The sequence below is a fragment of the Hyla sarda genome, chromosome 1, assembly GCF_029499605.1.
Source record: "Hyla sarda isolate aHylSar1 chromosome 1, aHylSar1.hap1, whole genome shotgun sequence".
NCBI classification, from domain to species: domain Eukaryota; kingdom Metazoa; phylum Chordata; class Amphibia; order Anura; family Hylidae; genus Hyla; species Hyla sarda.
Window position 1 is genome coordinate 512,272,309 of NC_079189.1, and position 12,555 is coordinate 512,284,863.

The 12,555-nt window shown below is 43.4% G+C and overlaps 1 protein-coding gene across 5 annotated transcripts in view; it reads left to right on the forward strand.

Moving 5' to 3' along the window:
- SKIC3 (SKI3 subunit of superkiller complex) overlaps nucleotides 1-12,555 on the forward strand; it is a 187,803-nt gene that overhangs the window by 85,013 nt on the left and 90,235 nt on the right. For all 5 annotated transcript variants that reach the window (XM_056537805.1, XM_056537815.1, XM_056537796.1 and 2 more), the window contains 6 exons: nucleotides 8,251-8,430; nucleotides 8,643-8,767; nucleotides 9,823-10,076; nucleotides 10,842-10,944; nucleotides 11,198-11,374; nucleotides 12,152-12,296. In XM_056537805.1, the coding sequence (XP_056393780.1) occupies nucleotides 8,251-8,430; nucleotides 8,643-8,767; nucleotides 9,823-10,076; nucleotides 10,842-10,944; nucleotides 11,198-11,374; nucleotides 12,152-12,296 (984 nt within the window). The remainder of the gene's footprint in view (nucleotides 1-8,250; nucleotides 8,431-8,642; nucleotides 8,768-9,822; nucleotides 10,077-10,841; nucleotides 10,945-11,197; nucleotides 11,375-12,151; nucleotides 12,297-12,555) is intronic.

Sequence of the window (12,555 nt, forward strand, 5' to 3'; positions counted from 1 at the left end):
CCCAAATCGTCCACGCAGTTCTGACTCACGGCGTAAAGCTCCTCCCTTTCACTCCTTTCGCTTTTCAGGGCGTACAGAAATACCGGCGGCTTCCCAGGAAAGGAGGGTCCCTTCCTTCAAGACTCGCACCTGGAAGTCGGGCCCCTCTAGCCGCCCTGCTTCTTCCAGGTCCGGACCTCGTAAGCCCCCTTCTGCCTGAAGGGACGCCCCCATCCGAGACATCGCCTCAGGTGGGGGGACGCCTGTCCCTTTTCAGGACATCTGGCTGGCGAAGGTTCAGGGCGCCTGGGTTCGGGAGGTCATCTCCCAGGGCTATCACATAGAGTTCACTTCTCTTCCCCAGAATCGTTTTTTCCGGTCCCGTCCTCCATGGTCTCCCGAGCGTGCAGCAGCCTTTCAGGTGGCCCTTCATTCTCTGTTGTCCCAGGGCATGATCATACCTGTTCCTCCTCAGGAACGGTTTTTGGGTTTTTACTCAAACCTTTTTGTGGTCCCCAAGAAGGATGGAGCGGTCCGCCCGATCCTCGATCTCAGACTCTTGAACCGCCATATCCGTCTGCGACGGTTTCGGATGCAATCCCTACGGTCCGTGGTGGCTTCCATGGATCAGGGGGAGTTCCTCTCCTCTGTGGACATTCGGGATGCTTATCTACACATCCCAATCTTTCCAGCCCACCAACGTTTTCTCAGGTTTGCGGTTCCTGCGGGTCATTTTCAATTTGTGGCACTTCCCTTCGGTTTGTCAACGGCACCCCAGGTATTCACCAAGGTACTAGCCGCAGTGGTAGCTCTTTTCCACTCCCGGGGCGTCTCGATTATTGCCTATCAGGACGACCTGCTCATCAAGGCACCCTCTTGGGAGCAGAACCAGTTCAGTCTAGACATCACCCTGGACACTCTGACCAGGTTCAGATGGATTATCAACTGTGCAAAGTCCAACCTGTCCCCATCCCAGTTCCTGGTATTTCTGGGACTTCAATTTGACTCTGCATCAGCTTGTCTCTCCCTTCCGGAGAACAAGCTACAGGAGCTCCTCTCCAAAATACGTTTTCTCCAGCGACCAGGCTGTTCACACCTGCATGTCGATCCTTGGCAAGATGGTCGCCGCAATGAAGGCGATTCCTTTTGCACAGTTTTGTTACCGCCTACTTCAGTGGGCCATTCTCTCTCAGTGGGACAAATCTCCTCAGTCCCTCCACCAGAGCATCTGGCTCTCTCCTCGAGTTTGCCGGTCCCTTCTTTGGTGGCTTCACTTCCCCCTCATCCAGGGGTTCGCTCCTTCCTGCCTCTCAATTGGCATGTCTTAACAACAGACGCAAGCCTGCTAGGGTGGGGAGGCATATTTCGGGACCAGACGGTCCAGGGCCGCCGGACTCTTTCAGAGGCCAGGCTCCCCATCAACATCCTGGAGCTCAGAGCGATCTTCCTGTGCCTCCTACATTGGAGCCCCCAGTTTCAGGGTCTCACGGTCCGAGTACAAACGGACAACGCCTCGGCCGTGGCATACATAAACCACCAGAGAGGCACCCGCAGCTCACGGGCCATAAAGGAGACATCAAAGATTCTCAGTTGGGTGGAACTTCACGTTCCAGCCATTTCCGCAGTACACATTCCCGGGGTCGACAATTGGGAAGCGGACTTTCTCAGTCGCTCCACCGCCGATCCGGGCGAATGGTCGCTTCACCCGGAAGTTTTCAATCAGATTTGCCTCCTGTGGGGGATTCCGGACTTCGACCTGTTCGTGTCACGTCGCAACAGAAAGGTCCATCACTTCGTATCCAGGTCCCAGTATCCTCTGGCTCTAGGGGTGGACGCGCTTGTCGTCCCTTGGACTCCCTTCGTCCTCCCCTATCTCTTTCCGCCACTTCCGCTTCTTCCCAGGGTGATGCGGAAGCTCAAGGCGGAGGGGGTCTCAGCAATTCTAGTGGCTCCGGATTGGCCCCGTTACGTGTGGTACGCAGACGTGGTTAGTCTCGTGGCAGATGTTCCCTTCCGTCTTCCGGATCGTCCCGATCTTCTCTCTCAGGGGCCCTTCTGCCACCCCAATTCACTTCCACTTCGTTTGACGGTGAGACTGTTGAGATCGTGGTTTTGAAGGCATGGGGGTTTTCCCCTCAGGTAATTCGGACTATGCTCCGTGCTCGGAAACCTTCCTCTGCCAAGATTTATCACCGTACTTGGCGGGCATACTTCCATTGGTGTGAGGCTCGCTCTCTCTCTCTCCCACCATTTTCTTCTTGCCAAATCTCTTGTCCTTCTTACTATCTGGGCTGGAGACACGTCTCACCCTCAGTTCCCTTAAGGGGCAGGTTTCAGCTCTTGCCGTTCTCTTCCAACGCCCTCTTGCAACATATCGCCACGTTCGCACTTTTTTGCAGAGTGTTGCTCACGAAATTCCCCCATTTCGGTCTCCTACAGCTCCTTGGGACCTTAACCTTGTGCTGGACGCCCTGCAGGGCGATCCCTTTGAACCTTTGAGTCAGGTTTCACTCCGCTTCCTTTCCTGGAAAGTGGCCTTCCTCGTGGCGAACACCTCTATTCGCCACATCTCTGAATTTTGGTTCGAGCGATTCGGACCTATTTGTCGGTCACTTCTTCCTTTCGGCAGTGTGACTCCCTGTTCGTGCTCCCTGATGGTCGGCGGAAGGGACTTCCGGCCTCCAAGGCTACCATCTCCCGATGGATTCGCTCCGCCATTTCGGAGGCGTTTAGCTGCAAGGGTTAGGTGCCTACCTTTCGGGTTACGGCTCATTCTACCCGCGCAGTGGGGGCCTCCTGGGCAGTCAGCCATGGGGCTTCGACTCTTCAGGTTTGCAAGGCGGCCACCTGGTCGTCTCTTCACACGTTTGCGAAGTTTTATCGTGTGCACACCTTTGCGTCCTCTGATGCCAGTTTAGGCCGCAGGGTCTTGCAGGCGGCAGTTCAGTCGTCCGCCTGAGTTGTCTTTTCTTTTGGGTTGAGTTTTTTTCCCTCCCCAGGGACGGCTTTTGGACGTCCCATGGTCCTGTGTCCCCCCAATGAAGCGCTCGAGAAAAGTAGATTTTTGTAGTTGTGGTCAGATGTTTTCTGTTTATTTCAGTCCTAGCTTCTCCTTATGCTTTGGTACAAAACTGAGGTTTCTGTGTCCAGAGGCGGGTTATATACCCTGCTGGGAGGAGCCGACTGTTTTTTGTTTTGCCTAGTGTCAGCCTCCTAGTGGCAGCAGCATATAACCCATGGTCCTGTGTCCCCCAATAGAAGCTCCGAGAAAGAGATTTTACGGTAAGTAAAAAAAAAAAAATCTACTTTTTTTAATAGTTCGGACAATTACGCACGCATCAAAACCAAATATGTTTATTTTTATTATGCTGACATATTTTTACATGGAAAAGGGGGGTGCCCACATGGACGTTCAAGTAGGTAAACAATATAGGAGGTACAGTGAAATCTCCCTTAGTGGACACCTCCATTAGGGGACACCTCCCAATAGTGGACAGTTTTTATTCCCCGGCAGAGTCCCATAGGATTTAATGTATATGTATCCTCCAAATAGTGGTCATTCCCAATAATGGTTGTGGACACTCCCAATAGGGGACAAAACACTCCCACCCTATCTTGTACACAGGTCTGCCATCAGGGGGGTACAGCCCAATACCTTAGTAAGTGGCTTGGGTTCCCAGGGGGCCCTGGAACCCCCTGCAGCAGCCCCAGCACACCCCTTGTGCCAAATGATTCCCCCCCTCCTTGCCAAATCATCCCCATGCCAAATCACTACCACCCATGCCAAATCACCCCCCCCATGCCAAATCATCCCCCCCATTCCAAATCTTTCCCCCAATGCCAAATCACCCCCCCCCCCCCCAATGCCAAATAAGTCCTCCATCCCCTCATCCCCCTGTTCTTCTTATTTCTTACCTGGCCAGCAGGCAGTGATGAGTGACGCTCCTCTGCGCTTCACTCAGTAAGGACATTGAGGACCATGAGCAGCGGCGGCTGCCGACGTGACGAGTGACGCTCCTCTGCGCCTCACTGAACGAGGGCAGCGGCAGCTGCCTGAAATGACGAGTGACGTATGGAGCGTTACACATCACTGCTGGCTCTAGAGAGGGTACAGAACAGTATTCCGTCATTTAGAAAGATGTTTAAGCCTTTTTTCCAAATAGGGGATATCTCTCAATAGTGGACACTTTTTTTTATACCCCGTGACTGTCCGCTATTGGGAGATTCTACTGTATTACAATTCATAAAGGGGGTCATATTCGCAACTCATTATATGAAAAATTTTGCGTTTTGCTAAATTTAGTCGCAAAAAAGTTTACATCAGATATTCAAAGTGTTTTACATGAGAATTATCCAAGGTTTATACCAGTTTTTCAAAAGTGGGTGTGGCTATGTAAATTTTTTACATGATTTTTTTCAAAGGTGTTATTTAATCAATAATTGAAAAATTTATAATTATTAGTGGAAAATGTTCTAAAAAAAAACATTTAACATTTAATATTTTTTTTTTCGTTTTTTTTTATGGTCATCACTGTGCCTGAACTCACATTTAAGCCCTAGAGATGTTTTACTTATACAGTTATCGGCTTGTCTGGGCACTAGTAATCATGGAATATTACATGAGATGATTCCGCCAGAATTTTGCACGAATACAAAAAATTATAATTTTGGCGCAAAAAAAAAGGGGCACGAAAATTTACTCTCACATGTTTTCAAAGCAGCACAAGAGACCTTTGAAAATGTGAGGAGAAAAAAAAAGTGTTGTTTTGGAATATCTCCCCCAAAGTGTTTTATTTCAAAAGTATCTCCAGTGGTATTGAGTTTGAAGGTTTTTGTTTTATTTGTAAACAACATTTGCAGCTGGTCGTATTGCATTTGAAGCTTCCTAAGTTTTGCGTCATGTCAACTATTACACGTTTTTGGGTGATAAGTTTCAGTTTACTAGGTGCTAAAATGTTCTTGAGGGATCTGGTTTTCCTGAAGGTAATATTAGGGTGCAGTTTTTTCTAATACGTTTGTCCAAATTGGACGTTGTGGATCCATTTGTTGTAGGGACAACTGGTGTAATTTAGATAGTTGTTTCCATCTACAGGCTTGAAGAAGGTCTTAGTCTTAAAGGGGTACTCCACTGCTCAGCGTTTGGAGCAAACTGTTCCGAACGCTGGAGCCGGCGCCGGGAGCTCGTGATGTCATAGTCCAGCCTCCTCATGACCTCACACCCAGCCCCCTCAATGCAAGTCTATGGGAGGGGGCGTGGCAATAGTCACGCCCCCTCCCATAGACTTGCATTGAGGGTGTGTGGCTATGACATCACGAGCTCCCGGCACCTGCTCCAGCGTTCGGAACAGTTTGTTCCAATCGCTGAGCAGCTGAGCACCCCTTTAACTCTATTTTCTGAGTTATGTGATACCACAACGTCCAGGTATTCTTCATCATTTTGGAATTCGGGTTTCAGTGAAGTAGACATTCCATGAGTTATGATTCAATTCTGTGATCTTCAGGGCTTCCATCCCAAATGATGAAATTATCATCAATGTAACGCATGTATGTTACACAATGGTTTTAGTGGGTGTTCTTATAGATAACCTTTTCCTCAAACACTTCCATAAACAAATTAGCCAGGCTTCTTGCGAACCGCGTGCCCATCCCGGTCCTGCATGTTTGTTTATAGATGCACCCGTTAAACTGGAAAAAATTGTGTTGAAGAATAAATGATTTTAATACTGACAGGCAGTAATGCTTTGGCGTACTAAGTATAATGCATGCAATAAATTATCAAGTCTTGCAATAGGACTGAAAAATGTAAAATATCGTTTTATAAAAATATCCTTGCTTCTTGGCACCAAACTGTTGCTGACAATGTAGTACTCTGCAGTGTATTTTTAATAAGCAATGGAAAGATTTTTAAATCGTGCCTGTCAGATCCCACAAAATAAATGTTACTCTGTACCTAATCCTGACCATGTACATCAAATTGTTATGCCTCTATCACCTATTTTTTATGCCTCTGTTTAATTTTCATCAGTAACAACATGTAAAAAGATTTTGGATCTGACCGTACCCATTTAAGTGTCATATTGGAGAAAGTTTCCTAAGATTGTTTAACACGCTTAACCCATTGGTTTATCACTGCAGATCACAAATTGTCCCTCTGCTGGGTACCCTTAGAGATCAGCGGTAATCTGAGGAGAACCTTGACTACAAGTGCTCAGTTTCCCTTCAGTGCCACAACAGGAGAAAATAAGTGTTACACAGTGTCCATTCACATATCTGTGTAATGTGAGCTGGGCAGGCCCTCCATAGTGAGAGACGCTTTATGTTGCTCTTCATTTTGGCCATCAGATGAGGAACCTGAACAGGGGACCCCTCAAACTGGACGGTCAAGTGGCAATACCAGTGCATAGGTCTCGGTGAACCTTCAGCATTCTCTCTTTTGACCACTGAGCAGTAGTGACCACCCAGGTAACAGTCTATGTGCTCACTGGAATATCAGGCTTTGAAATAAACGTCTCTGACAGGTGAGGAGTTAAAGGGAAGAAATAGCTTTTGGAGACACCACAGGTTTTCTGCAAGTCAGAATCTCCTAAAAGATATATGAAAATAGTTTTTTAAAACTGGACAACCACTTTAGGCTTCCTATACATTTATTATCCATCTTTCAGACCTTTTATAATGTCTGTAATAAAGCAATTAATGTAACCTTAGTAAATTCTAATTATTACTGACTGTTACATTATTGCCATGGTCTTAGGGTGTTTGATCACATATCCTAAAGATTTACTATTTCTCTTCCTTTTAAGCCTCAGGACCATCTGCCTACTATCCATTGTTGTTTAGAATGGGCAGTATGATTAGGTGGTGGTCAGGCTTTCTGATAAGATTGCTGTCATCAAAACTCAAGTATTTATTAAGAAGCACAGAGATAACTAACAACCAATCTGAAGTATTCTTCACTGTTTGAAATAGCCTGCATGAAAGACATACAGTCTTTGTTACTATGACAATAAAGTTCTTGTAATTGATAGTCTCTTTTTCCTTTCTAATGGTCATAAGTAATGCCTTCAATTTTAATTCTCCATCACAGTTGCCATTGACAGTTAGAAAAAGAAAAAAAAATACCTGTCCAAGGGACTAAAACTGAGCACAATCTACTTGTCCCTCATGACAATCCACTTGTCCTGGGATACACAAAATAATTTTAACCAAAACAGCATGTAAATAGGGTCTTTATTAGTTTATCTAGTTTTTGCACTTTACTTTTTTCCTCCTTGCCCTGTAATAGCCATACATTTTTCCATTTACAGACCCATATGTGGTCTTGTTTTTTTCAGGATTGATTGTACTTTGTAATGACATCTTTCATTTTTCCATATCATATGCTCCAAAACAAAAAAATAAAATAACATTTTGTGATGTGAAATTGAGAAAGAAAAATTTTTTGTAGCAAATTTGTTTTTTTTTCTTTTTTACACCATTAACCTTGTGGTCAAACTTGCATGCTATTTTGATACTTTAGGTTGGCCTGATGACAGCAATACCAACTTTGTTTAGTTTCTGTCATGTTTTACTCATTTAAACAAATTCTAAACTTTAGTACATTTTTTTTTCAAATTGCCATTTTCGGACCCCTATAGCATTTAAAATTTTCTGTACATATACTGTACTGAGCTGTAGGAGAGCTCCTATTTTGTGCCGTAATCTGCTGTTTGTATTGGTACTATTTTGGTACTGATCAGACTTTTTGAATATTTTTTTCTGGAAAATGATGTTATGAAAAAACACAATTCTAAGTTTGGTATTTTTTTAAGTCGATGCCATTGAATGTGCAGGATCTTTAATGTTATATTTGAATAGTTTGGACAATTACACACGCGCCAATACCAAATACGTTTATTTTTCATCATGTTTACATGTTTTTATATGAAAAGGGGGATGATGTACACTTTAATATTGGAGGGGTTAATGTATGTGGGTTTTTAAACTTTTTTTTTTTCTTTACACTTTATTAGTTCCTTAGGGAACTTTAAGAAGGAATCATTAGATTAATTCCTCATACAGATCAATAAAGTTCCATAGAACTCCATTGATCTGTTTGATCTGTGCTAATTTGGTTGAGCCTGCTCCAGACAGGCCCAATCAAATACAGATTCATGGCAGCAATATAATGAGAGGTAAGCCCTCCGGCTACCTCCAGAGTGGACATGTTATTACAGTTTTCTGTCTCCTTTTTGTATACATTTATTCATTCATTCATTTTTTTCTGATGTACAGGCTGCCAAACTGGACCCCTATATGTCGAAAGTGTTTTGTTACTTGGGTCATTACTATCGAGAAGTAGTCGGTGACAAGACCAGGGCTCGTGGTTGTTATAAGAAAGCGTTTGACCTAGATGGCAGTGATGGAGAAGCGGGAGCGCAAGCGGTGGATCTGAGTGTCGAGCTCAATGACATGGTAATCCAACATGTAGTTAATCCTGTGCTCCTGCAATGAACAAGTGTTTCCAAATCACATTATAAAAAGGTCATATGTTTATGACAGTTCCACAAAACATCTGAAATGTTGGTTGGAATGTTACTCTCTCTGCAACTAACAATTAAACAGCTAAATATTGGTTTAGAATTGCTTGCTACATACTTCATAAGTTTTAATGCTTTCTTTTCCAGGACACTGCATTAGCTATTTTGAGGAGTGTCACAGAAAGAGTGAGTGCAGGAACGGCAAAGTGGGCATGGCTTCGAAGGGGCCTATTCTATCTAAGGGTTGGGCAGCATTCCAAAGCTGTGTCTGAGTAAGTGTGCTTAGCCTTTTTGCATGTTTTTTTTTTTTTTTTTAAATAGCCAATCGTGGGATTAGTTAACATTATTATTTATTTCTTACAGTCACTTTATAATAAAGTTAAAGGGGTACTCCGCCCCTAGACATCTTATCCCCTATTCAAAGGATAGGGGATAAGATGTCTGATCGTGGGGGTCCTACCGCTGGGGACACCCGTGATCTCCCTGCTGCACCTGGCATTCGTTTAGAGCATCGGGTGAGGTGCCGGAGGCTTGTGACATCACAGTCATGCCCCCTTAATGCAAGTCTATGGGAGGGGGCGTGACGGCCCTCCCATAGACTTGCATTGAGGGGGCGTGACGTTATGAGCCTCCGCCCTGCATGGCCAGTCATCCAGCACCGGATGTCTGGGGTGCCGCAGCCGAGATCGCGGGGGTCCATAAGATGTCTAGGGGCGGATTGCTGGGGGTCCTGCACTGCTCACCTGTTTTGAAAGGGTTGTGGTTATTCCAGCAAGCATTGCGGATAGGCAGAGCCCATTCACTCTATGCCACGGTATACTTTGGCATCATTTTTTGAAAAGCTGTCAACATATATGCAAAATGTTCTTACCCTGTGAACTTACCCTTGATTATATACAGCTAAAAAAAATGCTTTAACACAAAATAGACTAAATCCCAAACTTATAACTCAAGTTAGTTACTTCTCATTTCAAATCTGATATTATAAATTCATGTAAAACCTAAACCTAACATTATTATAAAAACTAATGGAGCTATTGACCGCATTCTTGGCTTCCTTTTATGACTTTTTATCGTGCTTGATCTCTACATGCAGCTTCCATTCTTGTGCTTGTGTTAGTCTGAATGCCGAGATTTCCTCTGTCTGAACACTAACCGATCAGTATACACAACTCAAAGTCATGCATTAGGTACTAGCTCCTTGTGATGGTTACATTTCTGTGCACAGGACATTTAGAGCCAGGCATTTGATTCTTATTAAAATATGTTGAAATTAATTCTGCCATTTTTTTGTCATCTTTCTGATATAATTTCTTTAACACTTTAGCTTGCATGCTGCTCTGAGAGCCGATCCCAAGGACTCCAACTGCTGGGAGTGTTTAGGAGAAGCGTACTTGAGTAGAGGGGGCTATTCTACTGCTCTGAAATCCTTTATGAAAGCCAGCGATCTGAATCCAGATTCCATATACAGTGCATACAAAATCGCATCCATCAAACAGCTCTTGGGCACATATACAGAAGCGGTAAATGAATACCAACATATCATACAGAAATCCCGAGATTATGTGCCAGCACTGAAAGGTAGCGTCAACGGATTAGAAGACATTGAAGAGTAAATGAATGCTGAAAATTGTGTGGATGATGATTATGATTACTCTGTACAGCTGATAAAACAGGCATTTCCGAGGTTTCTTTTATCTAATCTTTTTTTATTTGTGAACTTACATGTTTTAGAACATATGCCATTCTAGGGCACCTACTGATATGAGCGCTGTTGTATTTAAACATAGCTTTGGCACTCGGGTCCGTACATGGGCTTCTCCTCACTCTCTGTCCTGTCAGCATGTCATATTCTCCATGTGCAGATGTACATTTATAGAGGCGGGTCATGTGCGGACCTGAGTGCCTTTACAGGATATATATATGTAGCAGGGCTTAGGTGAGTAGTTGTCCTGTAGGCAAGAAGGGCATATATTTTAAAACATGTAATAGTATAGAACCAAAGAAAAGGTATACGTCCTGGAAACAGACCTAGCGTAGATACAAGAAGGCTATATAGTCAGTGGGTGCCCCAGGGGTATCTTTCTTTTATTTATTTTTTAAGGAATCGAGTGGGCGGTCCTTCTCAGTGACTGACAGTTATCATTCAGGGAAAGCTGTCTATTGGACTCCTAAGCCCTGAAAAGTATTTATATCAAGTTATATAATTTTTCATGATACTGTATATCCATCTGCTCTGCTCTTCCTGCTCTCTAACATAACGCCTGCAGAAATAACTGCATTTTTAATGTCAAAGGTTCCCTTGTTATGTAAAAGTGATGAAATACAGCTTTATGTGTCTTACAGGTCTCGGTGAATGTCATCTTATGCTTGCTAAAAGTGCACTTGCTGATTTCCTTGATGCTAGAGCTGTGGATTCAATAGAAAAGGCTCTAGAATATTTGACAAGGTTAGTACAAAAGACAGATTTTCATCTCTTTAAATAATCTGTTCGTGACTATTATGCACTTTTCTATACAGTCATTCTAAAGCATAACCCACCTTCCCAAACATTCACAAATAAATTCATCTTCACTGTGCACAGCCATAGGGTTGCATTTGTCTTATTTTTAATTTTGCAGACAAACAATATGTAACATATGACTTATTAATGATTTTTGCCCATTTTTCATAAACACTTGTTTTTCCTTTAAATCCTGCAGAGCTATTCAGCAGCGTCCTGACCTTCTATGTTTGTGGAAGCTACTTGGAGATTCTTGCACCTGTCTGCATCTGGTCTCTTCAGCCAAAGTCAGAGTTAATGTCATGGGTGCCCTTGTAGGACAGAAAACGGATGAAAAGCTACTGAATAAATCAGAGATTTTGGAACTTGGGGGGAGGTAGAAAAAAAGAGGCTATAAATGCCATGATAAATGTCCTCCACTGTGTTTCTTTATAAAATGTTGATGTTGAAGATCTATTTAATTATTTTTGCTCACATACAAGTCGTATGCCAGAAAGAGTATTCATGCAGCCCATAGACTGCAACAATTGTATAGGCATGGTCTGAATTTTGCAATATCTGTGATTTCATTTAGAGAACGTGCCAGTTAGTTTACAACCCCAAAACACCACAAAAGCTATTCTGCTATTCTGCTAAATGCATCATGCATTTGCATAAACTTTGTTATTATATTGTGTCTAAAACTAATCTGTAAGAATTCATGTTCTGAATTTTTAATCTGGGCTTTTTGTTCACACATTGTTACAGCCATAAAATTAACCGAGTTTTGTAAGGGAAAGCCAAGTGATGGCCTCTCTACATGATAGGACATAAATAGCTGATCGATGGGGTGCACCTGGCAGCCATTGCTTTGTACATTCTGTTGTGGTGGCGCTAGGTTACTGCATTGCAGCTCTGTAGGGGTCTTTGGGGGTGCTAGGTGTCTGCTCCCCACTGATTAGCTATTGATTGCTTGTTCTTAGAATAGACCATCAATGAGTTTACCCTGGAAAACCACTTTAAGTATTCAGGTCTTTTCTCGCCCATTTATGTGCAAAAATACGGCTTTATTTTGTATGCAAAAATGCTTCTAAAACACCTGTGTGAACTTTTTCTTTTATTCTTTTTATTAAGAGTTAACGTAATTGTTTGACACTCTTTCTTTAATCTTTAGGTGTTATGGTCGAGCACTAAAGCTTCAGCCTACTGCAAACATATGGTATGATCTTGGTATTAACTACTTCTACCAGGCACAGCACTTGCAGCTTTCTGACCCTGAAGGAAATAATCAAAGGGATTTATTGGAAAAGTCAGTGCAGGTAATGTACTGAGACTTGAGGTGGTGCCACCCATGAACACAATTGTACAGCTTCTGTATAGATCTGTAGCTTTGTTTTTGTTACACTGGTGTACTCACTGTCAATTCTCAATGATGACTCTGTGCTGAAAATACACAACAAAATGCCGTACAGTGTATGTGAACAGAGTTTAGACGACCCCTTTCACATGATATGGATAATAGTGTGCAGGATTTACGAGCATATGGCGGATTTTAAAATCTGTGGCAGAATGTTCTAT